The sequence below is a fragment of the Triticum dicoccoides genome, chromosome 4B (genome assembly GCF_002162155.2).
Source record: "Triticum dicoccoides isolate Atlit2015 ecotype Zavitan chromosome 4B, WEW_v2.0, whole genome shotgun sequence".
Lineage (NCBI taxonomy): Eukaryota > Viridiplantae > Streptophyta > Magnoliopsida > Poales > Poaceae > Triticum > Triticum dicoccoides.
Window position 1 is genome coordinate 672937544 of NC_041387.1, and position 22171 is coordinate 672959714.

General features: G+C 46.5%; 2 protein-coding genes and 1 pseudogene across 2 annotated transcripts in view; all 3 read right to left on the minus strand.

Moving 5' to 3' along the window:
* The window catches only part of LOC119292250 (deSI-like protein At4g17486), a 3700-nt gene extending 2630 nt beyond the window's left edge, over positions 1–1070 (minus strand). Inside the window, exon 1 of the mRNA XM_037571085.1 lies at positions 480–1070. Coding sequence (XP_037426982.1) covers positions 480–687 — 208 coding nt within the window. The 5' untranslated portion in view covers positions 688–1070. The remainder of the gene's footprint in view (positions 1–479) is intronic.
* Positions 1–1870, minus strand: part of LOC119293057 — a 16459-nt pseudogene extending 14589 nt beyond the window's left edge.
* A 4017-nt stretch (positions 1871–5887) lies between these two features.
* Positions 5888–13767, minus strand: LOC119292251 (plasma membrane ATPase 1-like). Its single transcript, XM_037571086.1, has 20 exons — positions 12031–13767; positions 11481–11600; positions 11269–11385; positions 11022–11159; positions 10747–10881; positions 10436–10615; positions 10138–10344; positions 9914–10033; positions 9706–9825; positions 9132–9254; positions 8923–9027; positions 8702–8846; positions 8223–8387; positions 7915–8153; positions 7667–7699; positions 7389–7470; positions 7137–7297; positions 6759–6971; positions 6475–6657; positions 5888–6371 (listed from the first exon to the last, which is right to left on the minus strand). The coding sequence occupies exons 1-20, from the start codon at positions 12106–12108 to the stop codon at positions 6102–6104; spliced, it is 2934 nt and encodes a 977-aa protein (XP_037426983.1). The 5' UTR covers positions 12109–13767; the 3' UTR covers positions 5888–6101.
* Between the last annotated feature and the right edge of the window lie 8404 nt (positions 13768–22171).

The following is a 22171-nucleotide window of genomic DNA, read 5'->3' on the forward strand; positions in this document are numbered from 1 at the left end:
ATGTTTGAGCCAGGGAGCACGGCTGTGTGCAAATCAATTGTACCATAATTGGGCATGTGAGGCCGGCAGTTCTGGGGGGCACGGGCACGGTACCATGATTGAGTTGAGTTAAGCAGGGCAGGGCAGGAAGAAAATTAAAGGAAGCAGCATGAACTGAACAGAACAGAACAGAAGTGAATTGATGTACCAACCGTAAAGGAAATAAAAGAGCCTAAATAATCTGAAATGGTTGGATCCTCCTCTCAACAAGACGGGCGTGTGCAAAGCGAATTGTACCAGCATTATTGGGCATGTAAGGAAGGCAGGCAGTGTACTAGTACCTAGCATAACTGGTGTAAGCAAGCACAAGCAGGAGCAGAAGCAGAGCACGGTAGCAAGAGAATTAAAGGAAGCTACCTAGTATTTCTTGTGTTATGGGTGTGTGTTTATTGGCGGAGAAGAGAAGCGAAGTAGTGTAGTAAAAAGGTAGGGTAGGGTACCTTGGACGGCGGAGTGGAAGATGCCGAGGCCGAACCAGTAGAGGTAGTTGTTGATGGGGGAGATGTCGTAGATGTTGAGGTACACCGCGTAGGCCGCCGGTGCTGCCGCCGGAGGAGGAGGAGGAGGAGGAGGATCCGAAGTCGGCGGCGGTGGGGCGGCGGGGGTGCTGGAGCTGAAGGTGAACGCCGGCAGCACCCGCATGCGCATCTTCCTCCCTCCCTGCCCGGCTCCTGCTACCGGGCAGGAAGCAGCAGGAGGCAGAGTCGTGGCTAGCTCAAGCACAAGGAGAGTAGAGCAGCTTCGTCTTCATGCGCGCGCGCGGACGACACGGATCTGAGTCGTATCTCGCTGGCTGGCTCCAATCCAGTGGGATTCGATTCGATTTTGGATTGGATTGGACTGGAGCCTCCCTCCTTCCCCAATTGAGGAGGAGAAGCGAGCGAGGTTGGGGAAATTTTTGGGGAAAAGCGGGGAGGGCAAATTGGGGAAGAAGAAGAAGAAGAAGAGGAGGGATGGATGGATGTATTGATTGATTGATTGATAGGGAAAGAAAGAAAGCAGAAAGCAGAAAGCAGCCGCCCGCAGCTGTTGCTTGCTATTCTTTTCTTTTCTTTCTTTTATGGTTGTGCTCTGCTCTATGATACTTGCCGTCGACTCACTGAGATACTCCTACCTCCTCCTCCTCCTCCTTCTTCTTCTTTTTTTTTTTGACCTGCTCACTGAGATACTCCTACTACCACCAGAACTACTTCTTTCTTTTTTTGACCTGCTCCCACCACCAAACGTCCGTCCGTGGAAGTGGGCCACGCATACACGAGACAGCCATTCAATGTCATTGTGAGACTCAGGCAACTGCTTCAAAAATGATGGTGGGCTTTTTAACATGGCCATGATATTGCCCTTGTCAAGCCTTTGGGCGGTTCTTTCCTTTTCAATGCATGCAGTCAAGAGACCCAAGCAAACCTGGCCACCCTCTTATTACTTCTGAGATTGTCAAAAGCCTCTCAGTGTCTGTCACAGTTGGTTCTCTCAGGTACTGAGGCCCAAACACCTTGACCATGGTAGTTGCAAACCTGATCATGGCATATCTGCATGTGCTCTCAGACATCCATAGGTACTCGTCCCACGAATCAGTGGTTGTGACATATGCAAGCAACGGGAGTGCGGCCGCGCACTTCTGGTAACCAGAGAAGCCAATCATTCCCATGGTGTCCTTCTTCAAGACGAAGTAGTCATCGTAGGACCGTACGCCATGGTATAAACGATCGAAGGCTGTCTTGCGCATCCGAAAACACCGGTGAAGATGGTCAACGAAGAGTGCATGCGTGGCAAAGTATTCGGCCATCAGTGTCAAATGGTCGTGCACCCCTGTTGCGGTTGAGCACTCCATGGCCCTTGATTGGGCCCTTGAAATTGAGAACATGCTCCTCCACACGCTCCGCGTCTTCACGGACTTCCTACATCATTGTCTGTCTCATCCTTGTAGTCCTCCTCGTATATGTACTCCAAATCGGAATCCATTGCTAGTAAGAAGAAGGGAAAACTTTTTTTAGCTCCGCCAATTCATCGAACAGTTGTCGGGCATGGTGAGTATAGCAGTAGCGGATGGCACCTGGTGAGGCGGTCAGAGGACATGGGTTGAACGGCGATGGAGGAGAAGTGGGGTGAAGCCCGACTGGAATGCTGGAGGTGATAGAGGCGTAGTGTTCTGGCAAGGGCGTGGCGTGGTGGCAGGGGTGGTGGAGCGGCGGCAAAGGTAAGAGAGAAAGAAAAAAGTAGAGAAAATTGGGAGGATGAAGGCGCATGGTCCAGGAAGAGTTTTGGATGGGCCAGGCGTGTCGGAGTCATACATGTGTGCTGTCTGAACTCCCACAAAGCCTCTCACGTTTGTCTTGGGTTTATCAAAAAAAAAAGTACGTCCGGATCGCTGGACGGACAAATACGAGCCCACGTTGGACGGCAAACCATGTCCGAATTGCACAATCCTGATGTAAGCAGGCAGTTTGAGGGTCCATCTTAAAGATGCCCTTACCTGATTGTGCTTGTTGCTAACTGTTTGTTTTCCGTCCTAATTTACGTCAACCACCTCTAATATATTATTACAATTTACAAGACATGCCTACCAGTAGCAAGTATCAAAGTGATTTATTATTATTATTATGCGCCATCGTCATCGCTCCTTCCTCACTGAACTAGAACAAGGTACCTTGATGTACTACGGAAGCCATCGCGCTCAGCCTCAAAGAATGGGCACGCAAGAACACCAACCATTGCCTATGAAGAGAAGCGTATTAATAGGCTAGAAGGATCTGACCCATGGACGCACGGACCAAGACTAGATCCAAGCAAATCCATCGAGCCAAATATTGGACGAATTCCGCGTGGTCCGTCAGAGACACGCCTTCACGCGTCATGTGATGATGCTAGACGTATCACTGGGACCGGCCTAGACGGAGAGAACCTTTACTTCATATTCAGGGATCTGCCCTGATCTGCGTCAACCACCTGTACTTTTTTCATTATGCCAGAAACCACCGGTACTAGTACTGCTAGTACTAAACAATTCTAGTATTAGTTCTTCTACAGACATGCGTGCCAGTAGCAACCAGTAGTACCAACCTGGTTGTTCTTGCTAACCGTTTGTTCCCGTCCTAATTTGTGTCAACCACACCTGTAGTACATTACTATCTCCTCTTCCTCTGTTAAGAAATATAAGAGCGTCTGTATCACTATGAACGCTGTTATATTTATGAACCGAGGGACACCAAGGTGATTTGTTATTATTATTATTACTACTCCTACTACTACTACTACTATTATTATTATTATTATTATTATTATTGTTATTATTATTATTATTATTATTATTATTATTATTATTATTATTATTATTATTATTGCAAGAAAACTTTCAATCTACCCATCATCTGTCATGGCAGCACCGCACAAAGAATATCAATAGCGCGTTCGGCAATATTCGGTAAGGGGAATGAGAGTTTAGTGTGGGGAGTTGTATTCAGATTAGACATGGGATGAGTCGTTTTATTTCTCAATCCCCTGTTTGGCACATGATAGGAATTATGTGTCATAATTTGAGCACAATTTGCATTCCCTTGTTTGGTTCATCTTAATCAACGAGGGACTAGACCACGGAAGTGAACATAGGTTATGATGAAGAGTTAAGATTGACTAAATAAAACAGTTCCCTCCCAACTCTCATCACCTCCCTTGTTAATAAAACAGTGGGAGTTGGAGTCGTAAGTCACATGTCTATTCATTTATAATAAATTTCCAATACCCCTAACCAAACAACAATAGAATCGAAGTCTCGCGCGCCTTTAATTCCCATTCCTTGACTTTAATTACCCAACCAAACACGTTGCAAAAGTAACAAAAGTTACATCCACCTAGCAACGACTACATACCCATAACCAAACAACGACTAAAGCACGCCACCGTCATCGCCCCTCCCCCACCGCACCCAAGCAAACCTTTGTTTTAAAGGACCAGAACAAACACCACCCGTCCCCCGTCGATGAAGGCAAGCGTAGATCCAAAGGATTCCAATCCACAGACACGCACGCGGGCAAAAGAAGACAGGATCCAAGCAATTCCAACGAGGCAAGACACCTACCAAATCCTGCGAGATCCGCCTGAGACACACCTTCACACGTCCCTCACTCACCGTTGAGGTGAGGGCTAGGTGAGAATAACCTTATTCTATATTCAAATAAGGACCAGTCCTACTCTGAGTGAACCACCTGTACTTTTTTTCCTTTGCCAGGAACCAATATGTGCCTACTATTACTACTCACTACTAAACTAATATAGTACGACTATTACTTCTTCTGCAGACATGCGTGCCAGTAGCAACCAGCAAAGTGCTTTATTAGTGTTATTTTATTATTTATTGCTGTTATTGCTGTTGTTGTGCTGCAGTGGTTGGTATGGAAAGGCTTTCAATCAAGAGAAAAGGAGTAGAAAAGGAAAATGGGGAGGGAGAGAGAGAGAGAGTGACAGCCTAACCTAAGCTAATGGATATATTAGTGGTACCAAGTATCAACTGCTGCTGGCTAATTCAGTTGAAAGAAAAGGGTGGGTATCACACAGACAGGCAGAAAGACAGACCGCATGGCGACATATGCTACCCATCACAGGCTACACGACGTCCGGGTCCGGGACTGATGCCACACCACGCAACTAGGGCTGGACTAATGAGCAGCTCGGCTCTTTAAGCTCGTGCTCGTTAAGACTCGGCTCGTTAAGCTCGTTAAGATTAACGAGCAGAAAATCCTGCTCGGCTCGGCTTTTTTGAAGCTTGTTAAAGTTGTGAGCGTTCGCGAGCACTCGTTAACAGGTTATAATGTGTTACGATATACATGATGAATGTGTAGGTATGGTTTTCAAAATAAAACATGGTGACTACAAAAAGAAATGAAGTAGTATGTTACCTCATATGTCGGTTAGATTAAATAGATGGGCCAAGGTGCTACAAAAAAATTGTCACATAATATGAAAATATATGTTGTGTTGTTATTAACGAGCTTAACAAGCTACTCATAAAACTTGTTAGCTCGCTGTTAAGCTCGTTAAGCTTAACGAGCTAAAATCAATGATTGGCTCTGTTCATTAAGAAGCGAGCTACGAGCTTAACGAGCCGAACTATCGAGAGCTCATTAAACTCGCGAGCTACGAGGTTTTGGTCCAGCCCTACACGCAACCAACAACACTCCACTACATCGTCGCTCTACACACTTTCACTTCTCTTCTCCCCTCTCTCCTCTCCTCAGAGGAACTCTGCCTCCCTCTCCCGTCGTCCCAGGCGCGACGGGACAGGGCGGCGGCGACGGGACAGGACGGGACAGTTCATTGTTGGGGCGATGCACCAACTTCCTCCATACTCCCCTAATATTCAGTGGGTTGATAGTTCTTCTTAGTAGTCGGTGGGGTGTTCTCTCCGAGGATGACGGTGCTCATTCTTCCCTACGTGTCTTTACAATGTTAGGGACTACGGTCCCCTAATATTTGTCCTTCCTCCGTACTCCCTCCGTTCTGAAATACTTTATCTGTAAACTAATATAAGGTCATCTCTAAACTAACATAAGTTTTTTTAGAGAGTACATGAGGTTTTAGGTTTGTCCCAAGTAAAACTTCTTTAAGGTTGATCATGTATACATACAGTACAAGATCAAATACATATGGTATGAAGATGCAGTATATTTCATCATGGGACTAATGAAAATAATTTCATTTTTGTAGATGTTGGTACATCTTTTTAATATACTTAAAATGTGTTCGACTTGGAACAATTCAAGCATTTTGGAACTAGGGAGTATATTATACAGATATTTAGGGCAAACAAGAGAGAAAACTCAAGTGCACACCATCCACTCATCCACAGAGCTTTGCATTAACTTGACTATATATCTGGATGGAAAATTCTTCCAATACAAAACGAGTGCTGCTGCTAATTCATCGATTTAATTAATTATTGCGAATAAATCCACCAGGTTTTATTTATCACAAATCAATGCTTGAAAGTACAGTACAGCACAGCACTAAACATACAGCAACACAATGGGTGCAGGGGCAGGGGCAGCCGAATGAATCAACCACACACATCACACGGTGTAATGCTGGTTGTTGATGTTGTCCAGGTCGAGCCCCTTGAGTATGGCGGCGTTCTCCACCTTGCCCTTGAGCGTGCGGACCGCCCGCAGCCTCGTGATCTCCGCGCGCCGCTTGGCCTCCTCCGCCATGTGCCCCAGCTCCATGGACGCCGCCTTCTCCCGCCCCGGCGCCGACTCCAGCCCGTGCAGCGTGCGCTGCTCGTGCGCCCACGCCGCCTGCGACGCCTCCTTCCCAAAGTTCTTCTGGTTCGAAAACGCCACCTGAAACACAAACACCGCCCCAAACCCGCAGCGTCAGCGCACGAGCTCGGTTCATCATGGCATGGATCCATCGTCCTGTCCTTGGACCGACCGACCGACTCACCTTCTTGTCGGTGACGAGGTTCCAGGCCCTCCCGCTGAGCCCGTACCGCACGGCGAACTTGATCGGGTCCAGGAGCATGTAGATGACGATGTTGTACAGCCAGATGACGCCCGTCCAGCCCCATCCGATGCCTCTGATGCTGGCCAGCTCCCAGATCGCCAGGGCAGACAGCAAGGACGCGATCTGCGTTGTAACATATCAAGCACACCATACCATTGATTTATTAGTGTTGGCGAACCCCAAGCAAAAAGGCCAACCGAACTGCGCGAGGAACCACTGCTCACCAGCTGAGCCAAGACGAACGCAAACATAAGCAGGAAGCCAGGCCTCTCCGTGAAGGACCAGCCTCTCGACCGCGTCACGAATATGAGGGCCTGGCTGATGGTGCTCACTTGGAGGTACACGGCAGAGGCCAGCATCTCTGTGTTCCTCGCGACCGCATCCATGTCTTCTTTATCGATACTGTGTACATTCAACGTGCGCACATGGAAGTGTCTCTGCAAGTAGCATGGAAAACACAAGTGAGTTTCCACAGCACAGACACCTACTCCTTCCAAGCACTGCCTATGTAGCATAACTTTGCAAGATGCAAAAAAGGTATAGCCTTGTTGCCAGAAGAGGTACGCGATAGGGATGAACTGCGTCAAAGAAATAATGATTACCGGAAAAAAGTCGGTCTGATAAGCCGCCCAGAAGAACAAAACGGTTGTTACGGCCAAGTAAGCCCCCAGTACCACCCCTGTTGCGAAGATCTCTGCTAGCTTCCAACTGTCTGGACACGGAGACGGCTTCACCTTATCTTTGGAAATGGTCATGATGGTCCCTGAGCAGCAGTAGTCATCCCCAGGGTTAAAAATAAATGAATACCTATTGGTAAAAACATTTCTGGTGAGTCAAGGCAGCAATGTTCTTACCATCATTAAGGATGGCTATCAGAAGAACCATTATTGGAGGGAAGTCAAACTTCCAGAGGCACGCCAAGAGCAAAAAACCAAGCTGCATGGGTAAGATTTTTTTTATCATTGATGTGAATTCAAAATGAGCATCAGCTTTATAAGTCTTAATGGAATATACGTCATCCACTAAACCTATTTGCAAGGATAGAGCAAACAAAAAACACTACTGGCCACTGGGTAAACTTTGGCTAGCCAGATGCTACTAGTAAGCACATATATTGGCAACACAAACTTACCACAATACGGATGGTTATAGAAACAGCGTATATCTGCAAAAGAAAAACATAAATGATTGACATCAGCCCCTTGTTACCTGAATAAAATAGCCTTCCGTAAAACACGAAAAAGAACAACATATTCCTCTTCGAAGACATACGAAAGCCATAATGTTGGAAAAGGAGAACTAGCATGGTATGGAAATTATTGCCTAAGATGGCAAGTTAGAAACAAAAAGAAAAAAAGGAATTGTAAACACAAACTCAACTGTATAATTTTTCATCCGCTGAAAAATGGCGCGACTCGTTAGAACAGCGCTGATGATCACACTCAACCCAGGCTCTGTCAGAACAATATCAGAGGCCCCGCGAGCAGCATCAGTTGCATCAGCCACCGCAATCCCAATGTCCGCTACCTTCAGAGCAGGTGCATCGTTAACTCCATCTCCTGTCATCCCGCATATGTGCTTTCTGGCTTGGAGCCTCTTGACAATTTCATATTTGTGCTCTGGGAGGGGAAACAAGTTAGAGTGAAGCACACGATCACAAACTGGCACAAGAGAAAACTAAAGCTCACCAGGGAACACTCCGGCAAAACCATCTGCCTGCTCAATCAGTTCGTCCACTGGTAGGACCGCGATGTCACTATCTATTTTGTCACCAAGCAAAGATGATGAAGGATACATGTTGGTGCCCATTCCTAGCCTCCGCCCAGTTTCCTTACCAATAGCCAACTGATCACCTGAAATTTTGTCCAAGGAGCATATTCATAATTCATAAAGATAGTGGGTCCAGGGAAACATATAGCAGTCAATATTAACAGATTATTCTGAAGCTCAGGGCAGCTAATACGTGGATCGGCACTTAAGGCACTTCTTTTCTGGGAACATCGCGGCACAACTAAACTTAAAAGCTAATCAGATTGACTTCTCCACGTTACCAGCCTCTGAGAAACAGCCAATCCAAGGGAATAAATAGCAGTCCATTATCAAAGCTTACAAGCTGATTGTGGTGCAAGAAAGTGGTCTATTCCCATTTAGTGTACTAAAAAGATACCTGTAATCATTTTCACACTGACTCCAAGGTCTAGAGCTCGGCGTATGGTTTCCGCACTATCATGGCGGGGAGGATCAAAGAGTGGGAGAAGACCAATAAATTGCCAAGGTCCACCAGCACTTTCCTTGGTACCTTCAGGAACTTCCTGCATGTTGAAGGAAATTAGCAAGTTTTGTAGGTAAACTGACTAGCAGATAAGCAGAAGACTAGCATCCAATAACCTGGTATGCAACAGCAAGCGACCGCAGCCCCCTCTCAGCAAAATTGTCAATTACTTGATGGACCTTTCTTTCGATCTCAGATTTATTTGCTGCCAGGTTCAGAATCTGCAAGAAAATTAAACGAAACATAAGCAGATGCTGTGACTGTTTATTTCATAACAAAGTGATGTATCCTTGGACAAAAAATCAGATGACGTAAATTTCTATACCTGTTCAGGAGCACCTTTGCTAACCCTGTGCATTTTACCCTTATCATCCAAGTACGTGAGAGCTGTGCGCTTGTCCGTTGGGTTAAATGGAAGGAAATGGACTTCTTCGATGCCAGCACGTGCCTAACAGCAGATAGAATGGAATATAACTAGTGTACAGTGTGCCTAAAAGCATAACTATTAACTGACTCAGTAATGTATGAATGGAAACTTCTAAAGATTAGAGCAAAAGAATCACTTTTCAGTGGTATAAAACTGAGCTAGAAGGCATTACAAAATCCATGATGATCTCCCCTGATATGGAATACATGTTTGTTCAAATCCTCTAGATTAGTCAATATGTTCCCTGTACACTGAAAATTCTAGACATGCTACTTTTGTTTTCAAAATGTACAGGGAACATAATCTACTGACGAATATATGGTCAAGATGGTATCTAACTATCTATTGCAGTTAAGATTGTTGTTTGGTGACCGCTGTTATTTGTTTCCCTAGCTGACAGCTGAGTGAAGCACAAGCCAGGAATCACTGGAACAGGCTAAAGCCATAGATATATCAGAGGAAAGATTTTTACCTCTTTTGGGTCTGGAAGCATGGCAACAATAGCGAAATCAATAGCATCCTGATTCTCCAGTCTTGAGGCCCTTGCGGCCATCAACACGACATCACTCTTTTCGTAACCTCTAGTAAAAACCTAGAGAAAAAAATGCTTATCTTTCAGTCCTTAGGAACATGGAGACAATGTAACTATGTTCAGAAGTACAAGTTGTGGGAGTTATGACCTCAATTATATTGTTGTCTACAGTCAGTTTGTTGAGTGTCAATGTTCCTGTTTTGTCACTGCAAAGCACGTCCATTCCGGCCATCTCTTCAATTGCAGTCATTCTCTTGGTAATAGCACCCTGAAGTCAACAGTTAAGAAAAGCGGTCACTTTCTAGGATATAGTTACATGCCTTTTATTTCAGTGGTAGTCAGAGAGCTCTAGCCGTGGATGAATATTCAAACCTGCTGTGCAAGCTTGTGTGATCCAATAGCCATGGTTACAGACAGAACCGTGGGCATCGCAATTGGAATCCCTCCAATGAGAAGCACCAGAAGGTTATCAACTGTCTGGCGGTACGGTCTGTGTTGAACAGCCGCCATCACAATTAACTCGATAGTCATCCCAATGGCAATGGAGCAAATGCAGAAGTTTCCGATCGATGTGAGAACCTGAAAGCGTCCATAAATTGCAGCCCATATCATGAATTTCAGCTGACGCTGGACTAACTGAAGACACGCTGATTGCTGAATAATACTCTACCTTCTGAAAGTGGCCGACGTGGGTGGTTGACTCAACGAGGTGAGCAGCTTTTCCAAAGAAGGTATGGATCCCGGTGGCAATAACAACTGCTTCTATTTCACCCTGCTTACAAGTCGAACCAGAGTAAACTCCACCCCCGGGATGCTTAGTTACGGGCAGTGATTCTCCTGTCAGTGCAGACTGCAAATAATTGACATATGGCATTAGCACTTGCTGCTCCATGTTGTTCTAGTATCAGAATTCTTTTATTTAGCAGAACTAGTTTAGTAATATGCAACGTGCAGAGGAGATAGTTGAGGTGGCTGAAAGACCTGATCAATCTTCAGCGGATCGCCCTGCAGAAGGCGCGCATCAGCAGGAATGATGTCTCCAAGCTTAATACTGATTATATCACCCGGAACCAACAACGATGCATCTAATTCATTCCAGGTGCCATCACGCAGAGCCTGCAAAAGAAGGTAACATCATCATCATTATAACATAAGTATGAGAAAACAGGGGCACCGGCCATGTAAATTGATCCTTGAGTACTAGTAGTGCTGGTAGGTAGTATTTGAAGAAAGCTATATATGCAGGTAGAAATTACCTTAGCCTTTGGTGCAAGGCGGGCCATAAGCGCGGCGGCGGCATTGCCGGCGTTGTTCTCCTCTACGAAGCTGATGGTGGAGTTGACGACCAAGAGAATGACGATTCCGACGAAATCGTGGTAGTCTATACTCATCGGCTGCGTCAACGCCAATTGCAGTTCATAGTTAGTATGGGACCATGGTAGCCTAGGGGGTAACACTAACAGCATATAATCTACGATGGCAATAGCAGCAGCAGTAGGTTACCCTTCCCCTGAGGTCCGTTCCATTGTGCGCGAGGGCGATCGCCATGATTGCCGCGGCCTCCATGACCCAGGAGAGCGGGTTCCACATGAAGCCCAGGAACTTGAGGATCTTGCTCTCCTGCATTGCAATCGATTAACAAATGGTTACTGCTAGTTGTTGGAGAAATGAAACTGAGAGAGCAGAGGTTTGTGAGTGCATATATATATACATACATTTTTCTCTTCGAGCTTGTTGTATCCGAAGATCTCGACCCTCTGCTGGGCGCCCTCGGTGGTGAGGCCCTCCTTGGTGCACCTGAGGTGCTCGAAGACCTCCTCCACGGGGATGTGCTCCTGCAATCAACCGATACAGTTCAGAGTTCCTCCATGATTCTGTAGATTGTTGATCACTGTTTTGATCGCTTCAGAGTTTTTTTTTTACTCTACCAAGGCATTCTAGCTACTCCCTCCGTTCCTAAATATAAGTCTTTGTAGAGATTTTACTATGTACTACATACGGAGCAAAATGAGTGAATCTACACTCTAAAATGCATCTATATACATCCGTATGTGGTTCATAGTGAAATCTCTGCAAAGACTTATATTTAGGAACGGAGGGAGTACTCGCTATGCAGAAGCCGGGTGTGTTGCTCATTGTGTTTGTATCCTCTTGATTTGATTTGAGCTAACAAAATTCACCCTTTGTCGAAAATGATTGCTGAATGCAAGTGGGTAAAAGTGATTGACATGGAGTGGGGGAGGAGGGAGGAAGAGTAAGTAGTACCAGATCGACGGTCTCCTTGTTGAGGTCGGAGAGGCCATTGGCTTCGGCGGCGGGCGGGTGCTCCTCCTTGGAGTCCATGGCGACGGTCGGTCAGCTACCAGTACCAGCTCGCTGTAACGGGAGGCTGCGGGCCGGAAGGAGGGGAGGAGGGGGACGGGGAACAGGTGGTGGAGGAGGCGGAGGCGGGGGCGGGGGTATAAATGGGGGGATGTGGCGGGCGGCGGCGATCGAGAGGGCTCCGGCGGCCATCGGCATCGGTCGTGGCTCCGTGGCTGGCAGCGGGCAAGCGGCCAAGGCGGGGCGCCTAGGTCCCCTCGACTGTCGTCTTCTCCATCCCTTGGGTCTCGCCGCCGTCGGCGCCCACCACCAGTATCTAGCTAGGTCGCTCTCCCCGCCGCCTCGGGGACGACGGCCGGTGTACGGACGACGGATCTACGGATGGACTATTCTTTCGCCCCCGCAAATGGACCGGAGAGGAAGCCACAGCCACACTGCTCTGCTCATCCGTGGCACATCGATCGGTCAGTCAAATTCCAAATCATGGCGACGGCAACCATTACAATACTACTTACACAATATCCATTCTCCTTTCTTTTTCCGATCTATACAATATCCATTCTTGTTCATGCCATTTTGGACTGAAGGAATATTATGGTTCTACTAGTTCTATTGGATTTCTTTGTTTCGTTTTCCTTTTTTATGCCTTATTAATCGTAACTGCGATTCAAACATGCCTCTAAGGCCCTCCACTACGTAGGCCAAAAGCGGTGCCAAATTCACCTTTACTTCATCACCGGTGCTCTCCATTGCCCAGCCGCTGCCATAAAAAAATTTCTGGTAACCGGAGCATCTACTTGCTCCGATGCCAGAACCAACAAAGCAATAAACCAAGCCTGACGCTAAGAAGCGGGAGTGAGCCAGGAACAAGACGCTACTAGCGGGGCAACTGTTGCTGATATATACTTGTTTATATGTGCGGGTCTGGCCCCCAATCGATGCCCAATTCTTTCACAGTGTGCGGGCGGTGGTAAATATGTTTCATCTGGCATTCATCGTCTGCGTGGCATACTTTTCAGAGTTGTGGCATCGAACACACTGTGGAAGGCCTAAAGAGTCGTAATTGTCCACAGTTTGTTTGTTCTACTCCCTCCGTCCCAAAATAAGTGTTTCAACCTTAGTACAACTTTACAAAGTTGTATTAAAAACTTTACAGAGTTGTATTAAGGTTGAGACACTTAGTTTGAGACTGAGGGAGTATTAGATATGCACCTACAGAGGGCTAATCTGCACTGTTAGCCCGTCGCCGAAGAAGGAGGTTGTATAGGGTTTGGCCGGCAGGCTCACCCCAATCGACCGATATGCCACGAACACCATGGCTCCCCCTCTGCACCCCTTGAAGACAAGCCATTGTAACAATTACACCAAGCTTGGGTGTAAAAGGTTTTGCTCGTGTCCTTTTTCTTAGGGTACGTTTTAACAGCGTCGAAACGGGTGGCATGAGGGCAAAGGGCTTGGGGTGTGATTTTACTTTGGGGGTTCTCTTTGCATTTTTTGTGTTGAACACCTGTTCGTCAAGCGCTTTTCAGCTTGTAATTCTCTTTCAGCATCTGAATAGAGCATGTAGAGCAATTCTATATAAAAAAAGGCTTCTTTTCTCTTAGATATGTTTCTTGATTGTATTAGATGTCGTCTTTTTCTCCTAGAACGGATTGGACCTTTTATTTGCTCCCTAAAAGCCCGGACTGACCGGCGTATCTCAAACCCGTCTTAGATCTAGATCTAGGGGCAATGTGAGGCTGGCTGGTCACGTCCGGTCAGTGCTCAACGTCATCCACATAGAACGAAAGACACCACCTGCAGCCACAGAGAAGACCACGACGGCCACAAATTCGCGCACGCGCCATGCTGGGCCGGAGCTCGCGTACGCACGGCGCCGCCTCCTCGGACGGACGCCATCGATGCGCCTTAGCTGGAGGTCGTGCATGCATGCGCCCTCGCTGCTGCTCCTGCCCAGCCCACCGTCGCCGCTGGATGCGTCCTTCTCCGTGCTCTGCGGTGCTCTGTGTGCCGTCCTCCTCACAGCCGTGCAGCCGTGTGCTGTGCCTGTGCGTGCTGGTCGCCGCATGCGAGCGCATCCGCAGCCGCGTGCTGGCCGGTGCATACTGGACATGATGGCTGGGGCTTCCTGTGGCTTGGCCCGGTGTACGGAGCTCATGACCGAGGCCATGGCCGTGTGTTATCTGTGCGTGCGTCGTGGGCGTAGCGTGCTGGCTGCCGCCGTGCGAGACGCGTGCTGGCTGCCGCCGTGCGAGACGCGTGCTGGCTGCCGCCATGCGAGCCGACGTGCTGACCGTGCAAGCCGTGCGTGCTCGCCGCCGCGCAGCCGTGCATGCCACGCGTGTTGACCGTGCGTGCTAAGCCGCCATGCGAGTCACCGCGGAGACCCACGTGCTAGCCGTGCGTGCTCGCCGCCGCGCAGGCGTGTGTGCCGTGCGTGTTGGTCGTGCTGGCGCGGGCGTGCCATCAGGGCCGGCCCTGAGATCTTAGAGGCCCTTGTGCGAGCTTCATCTAATGGGCCCCTATAATAGACGCAAAAATATCTTCTAGTAAAGGATGTAGCACCGTTTTGAGATTCAATTAATTGATTTAGATGTTAGTTCTTTTTTCTTTTCTCACAACCATATAATTGCTATTTTGGCAACATTGTTACAAAAAAAAGGAGAGAACCTGATTTCTTAAATCTTGGTTTTGGAGTAAATTAGAAGAAATTATATGCTCCATCTACCCAATAATGAAAATTCTTGCAATGCCACAACCTGCAGAATTACCTGACTGCAATTCGTACAAAAAAAGGAGGAATTAAGTAGGTCAAACATCAGCAATGGCTTATCATGAATTTTGTTTATTACATCAACTCATCATATACCAGAAATAAACAGACACGGATCAAAGAATTGGGATCCAAAAATTATATGAATGAGCAATGGCTTCGGTGCTTACCTTGAACAGTGCCTGGACTTCACATCTCCACCGCCTGCCCTTCACCATGAACACGGCTCGGACGGCCATGCTGCAGTTGCTCTCGCGTCCCTGCCGTTGTAGGTCCGTCGGGGTCCCTTGGGGCTGTTTATAGAATGCAAGGAACCAAAGAAATTTATTGATTAACTTCAGGAATTGGGGCCTGGCCTCTTAGGAAGTCGGGGCAATCAATTTTTGGTAAAGAAGATGAAGAACGGGAGACTACCGAGGCGTAATTCAAGGAGCCAGCGAAGGAGAAGGGATTGATGTTTGTGCGTGACTTGTTTCCTTTTTAATAAATGGGCCAGGCCTGCTGCTCTTCTGCACTAGTATATTTTTCCAGAAATATATACATTGTATATAGCATATAGGTGCACAGCGTATAGGCCCCTGCTGAGGCTGGGCCCTAGGCCGTCGCACTCCTCGCCATGGCCTAGGGCCGGCCCTGCGTGCCATGCGTGCCGCGCGTGCTATGCGTGCGGGCCGTGCTGGCCGGCGCGTGCGCGCACCGTGTATGTCGTGTGTGCCACGCGTGTTGGCCATGCATGCTGGCCGGTGCTTGCTGCCGCTGCATGCTGGCCAAACGCCCTCGCGCCTGCGCATGCGTGCTGGCCGACGCTCTCGCGCCTGCGCAAGCGGAGCTCGCCGCCGCCGCCGCCACCGCATCCGCGGCTCGGCCGGCAACCGCCATGCTGCGTGCTCTGACAATGTCGCACACAATCTGTTCGTCGAAATGCCATAACATGGGGAGGCGGTTTGAGGAGTGTGATTGTTTTGGAGAGAAAGTGGGCGTTTGAGGGGTGAAATTAGATGGATGTTGTTGTAGATGCTCTTACTATACAAGCCGGCATCTCCTTGCTTTTGTGCTTTGATTTGCTTTGCTTTAAGTTTTGCCTTATAGCATAGCATATTGTCGTGTCATCTATAGTCAATGCAATAGCCAACATGTACAATACTATCTTTATTTTTTAATATAAGACGTTTTTGCAGTTCATTTTATTAATATATGATTCACCTAAGTTGTAATATTGTGTTTACAGGGTATGGAGTCGTGTCCTAGTAGGACTCTTCTATCATAGGTCTCCCATATATAGTGAGGTAGGCACACGATATAACATATGCCAATATAACATCACAGGCGCACAGGAGGACCCCGCGGCGTGTGTCGGTGCCCGGATGGTGTCATGGGAAGGACCATCCGTAGTCATGCTTTGGGGATGTAGCCAGATTGATGGACCTCGTTAACAGATCTCAGTGTCGTGTCTCGTGTGATTGCTTGGTCCTATGATGATCGACTAGTCGTCATACCAAAATTCGGTCAATTCCCCCCTCATGGGCACAAGGTGGAGTTTTGTTAGAGTTGTGTCAAATATTGTGTACAATGTAGGTTACAGTTGGACCCTGAGTTGTATTGTGTTTACAGGATATGGAGTCGTGTTCTAGTAGGACACTTGTATCCTAGGCCTCTCATATATAGTGAGGGTAGACACATGATGTAACATATGCCAGCATAATAGCACATGCGCACAGGGGGATCTAGTGTCATGTGCCGGCGCCCGGGTGGCCGGTGTGCGGTATTGTGACGGTGTCATGGGGAGGAGCGCCCATAGTCATTGCCCTGGGGATGTAGCCATATTGGTGAACCTCGTTAACAAATCTCAGTGTCATGCCTCGTGTGGTTGCTTGGTCATCGGATGATCGACTAGCGCCACAGATTTATTCTAACAACAACAATGCCATTCACTCCATCGGAAGACTGCCGGACATATCTAGTGAGACCTAACCTCATAAATTCCATGATGATGTCGAAGATGACCAAAAATCATCGACCGAAGAAGGAGCCAGAAGAAGACACGAAGCAGTATCATCGACCGCATCGGAAAACACATTCAAAGACCACATCCATAACATGAAGACACAACCATATCCATCACTCCATAAGAGCGGCGACCAAACAAGATGTCCATCCACTTGGCCAAAAGAAGAGAATCCAAACAAACAAAACAACAAGTGGATGTCCTTGAATGAGTAAAATATGCACCAACATGCTCACACAATAAGATGGCAATTGAAATATGTGGCAGAGCATGCACAACCAATTTTAGCATCTATCAAGCAATTGGCGCTAACTAGGTCATCTATATATGAGTATATTGACTTAGGAGTCAAATGAGAACATTTGATCATAGGTCATACTCATCGTTTAAGCTCAAGTGGGGTTACCACTTTTACATAATGCATTAATGTGTTCACACCATTAGAGTTGCTTTGACTCAATTCTTAGAGTTAAGCTCCCCCTAGATGTGAGATCCCCCCCTTTAGAGGGATGAACTAACCTTGGGTTTTGTCGATGATGACTTCATGTAGGTGTTGAAGATGTAGATGCTCAATGTTGATGTAGATCATTTGGAGCAATCCTTTGGAGTGAGTTGCACTTTCAACTTGCCTACATGGGTTAGTCCCACAAGGAACAAACAAGAATATCCATAGACATGGAGTGATGCACACACAAGATGATGTCCATGAAAACATTAGGTTACCTTGTCCCTTGCCTTACCAACAAGAGGGTTTGTGACTCCTTGAACTAGTGCAAGATGTGAAAGTTGATTGCACTTGTTCTTGCCAAAATGATATGAGTGAAGAATATTGGCGGAGTCATCCTCAAGAACTCTCTAGTTCTTCTTCTTCGGGATCCACATCATCTTGATGGGAATCCTTGGAGTTGTAGTTGTACTTGATGAAGTAGAACTTGACGTAGTCTTGGGGACCCAAATGAATGAGGCTTTAGGTGCTTCTTCAAATGCATCAAACTCTTCTTGAAGCTTGTCCTTGCCTTTGTTCTTGTGATCTTGTGGTGGAAGATCATCTTGAGCTTGTGTCCCCTTGAAGGAAGTAGGATCATACTTCTCTTGTTGAGGAACAAACTTTGTCTTGGGGTATTGATCTTCTTCCCACTCAACTCCATTGGCGTTGAACTTTCGTTCAAAACCAACACCTTGATTCTTCCGGTGTCTTCCTTGCTTGCGTACAATTTCCTCGAATTGCTTACTCCCGGCAAGGCTCTTGTAAACACATTTCTCTATAATTCCCTTCAATAAACTATTTTCTTGCTCAAGTGTAACTTGGCTAAGAGAATCATTAGTGGAATCAAGATAACTACTAGAAGCAACAACATTGGATTTGACATTATTATTGTTAGTACTAGAGGAAGTATCTTTCTTGTACTTGTTACTACACTTGACTTGAGGCATGTAAGTAGATAAGAGTAAACGCTTGACAATGTAAGAAGAACTTTTCTTGCGGAGATCATCATTGATTGCCTTTAAGAACTCATGCTCTTGCTCAAGATTGAGCTTTTTAAAGCGTAACTTCTCATGAGCCCTTAAAAGTTCTCGATGATCTTCGAAGATAGTTTCATGAGCCAACTTAAGAGTGTTTAGCTCTTTAGTTAGAAGCTCAATTTTCTCCTTATCATTGTCATTCGTTTGATTAGCATGATTAATTGACGTTTCATCATAGTATTCATCACTAGAGTTGTCAACAAGTAAATCATCATCCACAAGCAAGTCATCTTCATCACTATTGAAATCAACATACTCGGGATGTGTTACCTTTGGACCTTTGGCCATGAAGCATCTTCCAACACCTTCATTTGGTGAATCAAATATGTCGTAGGAGTTGGTTAACACAAGTGCTAGACCGGCAACACCTTCATCTTGAGTATATTCGGAGTCGGAGTGATAGCTTCTCTCGGAGTGATTGTCGGAGTCGGAGCCGGATACCCATTCACCAACATGAGCTTGATGTCTTCGTTTTTTGTAGCTCCTTGATGACTTGTCCTTCCTTTCCGAATCCTTGCTTCTCCGTGAGGGTCTTCGTTCATAACGATCGTCTCTACTCCTCCTCTCTCTTGGTGGTGATTCTTCTCTTTTGCTCCTTCTTGGAGAATCTTCTCTTCTTTTGTAGGGTGTCGTACACTCATTGGAGTAGTGTCCGGGTCTCCCACAATTGTAGCAATTGCGCTCTCGACTAGAAGATCTCTTGTCATGATAAGACCTTGACTTGGAGCTTCTTTCTTTGCTTCTACTCTTGTAGAATTTGTTGAAGTTCTTCACCATTAAACTCAATTCTTCATTGAAGGTTTGTTTCTCACTTGATGATGTGGGGGCTTCACTTGAGGCTTTGTAAGCACCACTTGCCTTGTTGTGAAGTTTCTCCTTATCCTTGAGTGACATCTCATGAGCAACAATTCTTCCAGTGACTTCCGTTGGCTTGAGATCTTTGTAGTTTGGGATCATTTGGATCAATGTGCACACGGTATCATACTTTCCATCCAATGCTCTTAGGATCTTCTTGATGATGAATCTGTCGGTCATCTCTTCACTCCCTAAGCCGGCAATCTCATTTGTGATAAGTGCAAGCCTAGAGTACATTTCAGCGACACCTTCACCATCCTTCATTTTGAACTTGTCAAGCTGACTTTGGAGCACATCCAATTTGGATTCCTTGACGGATTCGGTACCTTCGTGCATATCAATCAAAGTATCCCATATTTCCTTTGCATTCTCAAGACGGCTGATTTTGTTGAATTCTTCGGGGCACAATCCGTTGAAGATGATATCACAAGCTTGAGCGTTGTATTGCAGCATCTTCAATTCTTCCGCATTCGCTGCACGATTCGGTTCTCTCCCATCAAAGAATTCACCTTGCAAGCTAATACAAATAATTGCCCAAACGGCAGGGTTATGTCCGAGAATATGCATTTTCATCTTATGCTTCCAACTAGCAAAATTAGTGCCATCAAAGTAAGGACCTCTGAAGGAAATATGCCCTAGAGGCAATAATAAAGTTATTATTTATTTCCTTATATCATGATAAATGTTTGTTATTCATGCTAGAATTGTATTAACCGGAAATATGATACACGTGTGAATACATAGACAAACATAAAGTCACTAGTATGCCTCTACTTGACTAGCTCATTAATCAAAGATGGTTATGTTTCCTAACCATAGACATGTGTTGTCATTTGATTAATGGGATCACATCATTAGGAGAATGATGTGATTGACATGACCCATTCCGTTAGCCTAGCACTCGATCGTTTAGTATGTTGCTATTGCTTTCTTCATGACTTATACATGTTCCTGTGACTATGAGATTATGCAACTCCCGTTTACCGGAGGAACACTTTGTGTGCTACCAAACGTCACAACGTAACTGGGTGATTATAAAGGAGTACTACAGGTGTCTCCGAAGGTACATGTTGAGTTGGCGTATTTCGAGATTAGGTTTTGTCACTCCGATTGTCGGAGAGGTATCTCTGGGCCCTCTCGGTAATGCACATCACTACAAGCCTTGCAAGCAATGTGACCAATGAGTTGGTTACGGGATGATGCATTACATAACGAGTAAAGAGACTTGCCGGTAACGAGATTGAACTAGGTATTGGATACCGACGATAAAATCTCGGGCAAGTAACATACCGATGACAAAGGGAACAACGTATGTTGTTATGCGGTCTGACCGATAAAGATCTTTGTAGAATATGTAGGAACCAATATGGGCATCCAGGTTCCGCTATTGGTTATTGACCGAGAATAGTTCTAGGTCATGTCTACATAGTTCTCGAACCCGTAGGGTCCGCACGCTTAACGTTACGATGACAGTTTTATTATGAGTTTACAAGTTTTGATGTACCGAAGTTTGTTCGGAGTCCCGGATGTGATCACGGACATGACGAGGAGTCTCGAAATGGTCGAGACATAAAGATTGATATATTGGACGACTATATTCGGACACCGGAAGTGTTCCGGGTGATTTCGGAGAAAACCGAAGTGCTGGAGGGTTACCGGAACCCCTCCCGGAGAGTTAATGGGCCACATGGGCCTTGGTGGGAAGAGAGAGGGGCAGCCAGGAAGGGTCGCGCGCCCCCTCTCCCTCTGGTCCGAATTGGACTAGGAGGGGGGCGGCGCCCCTCTTTCCTTCCCCTCCTCTCCCCCTTCCTTCCCCTCCTAGTAGGAGTAGGAAAGGAGGAGTCCTACTCCTACTAGGAGGAGGACTCCTCCTCCTGGCGCGCCCAACAAGGGCCGGTCGGCCTTCCCCCTCCCTCCTTTATATACGGGGGCAGGAGGCACCCCATAGACACACAAGTTGATCTACGGATCGTTCCTTAGCCGTGTGCGGTGCCCCCCTCCACCATATTCCACCTCGGTCATATCGTCGCGGAGTTTAGGCGAAGCCCTGCGCCGGTAGAACATCATCATCGTCACCACGCCGTCGTGCTGACGGAACTCATCCCTGAAGCTTTGCTGGATCGGAGCCCGGGGATCGTCATCGAGCTGAACGTGTGCTGAACTCGGAGGTGCCGTACGTTCGGTGCTTGGATCGGTCGGATCGTGAAGACGTACGACTACATCAACCGCGTTGTGCTAACTCTTCCGCTTACAGTCTACGAGGGTACGTGTACAACACTCTCCCCTCTCGTTGCTATGCCATCACCATGATCTTGCGTGTGCGTAGGAAATTTTTTAAAATTACTGCGTTACCCAATAACCTCTACGGTGATAATTTCCCTCACTAGACGCCATACTCTCCTAGGTTGTGAAACCAAGGCTATGACCACCAAAAGCTATGGAAATCAAAGCAAATGGAGATCAAAGCTCTGATACCACTTGTAGGACCTTGAAGTATGTCTAGAGGGGGGGTGAATAGACTACTTGACCAATAAAAACTTAACCTTTTTCCAATTTTATAGTTTGGCAGATTTTAGCTATTTTAGGACAAGTCAAGCAATCATCACACAATTCAAGCAAGCATGCAAAGAGTGTATAGGCAGCGGAAATTAAAGCGGAAATTAAAGCATGCAACTTCATCGGTTTATTTTCACTTCACCCTCTCACACAACGAAAAAAACTGAACGGATCAGAACTTTCCATACTGACGCAAATTATTTAGTAATGTCTTTATGTAAAAGAATCAATCACAATCAATCTCTAAAGATCATATCTAAATTAATTAATCTTCATAATATTTGTTTCCTTTCGAATCACGTCCATAACTTTCTTTCCTTGTTTGGGCAGAAACTGTTTGGTAGCAGAGATTAGGAAGCTTCCTATGAGTG

What these genes read in the sequence shown, in the direction of transcription:
- LOC119292251 (XM_037571086.1), bottom strand. Translation starts at nt 12,108, where the DNA reads ATGGACTCCAAGGAGGAGCACCCGCCCGCCGCCGAAGCCAATGGCCTC. An exon ending in TGCTTCCAGACCCAAAAGAG is followed by an intron (nt 9,255 to 9,705) that starts GTAAAAATCTTT and finishes ATCTGCTGTTAG; the next exon opens with GCACGTGCTGGCATCGAAGA. An exon ending in GCAAAGGTGCTCCTGAACAG is followed by an intron (nt 9,028 to 9,131) that starts GTATAGAAATTT and finishes ATTTTCTTGCAG; the next exon opens with ATTCTGAACCTGGCAGCAAA.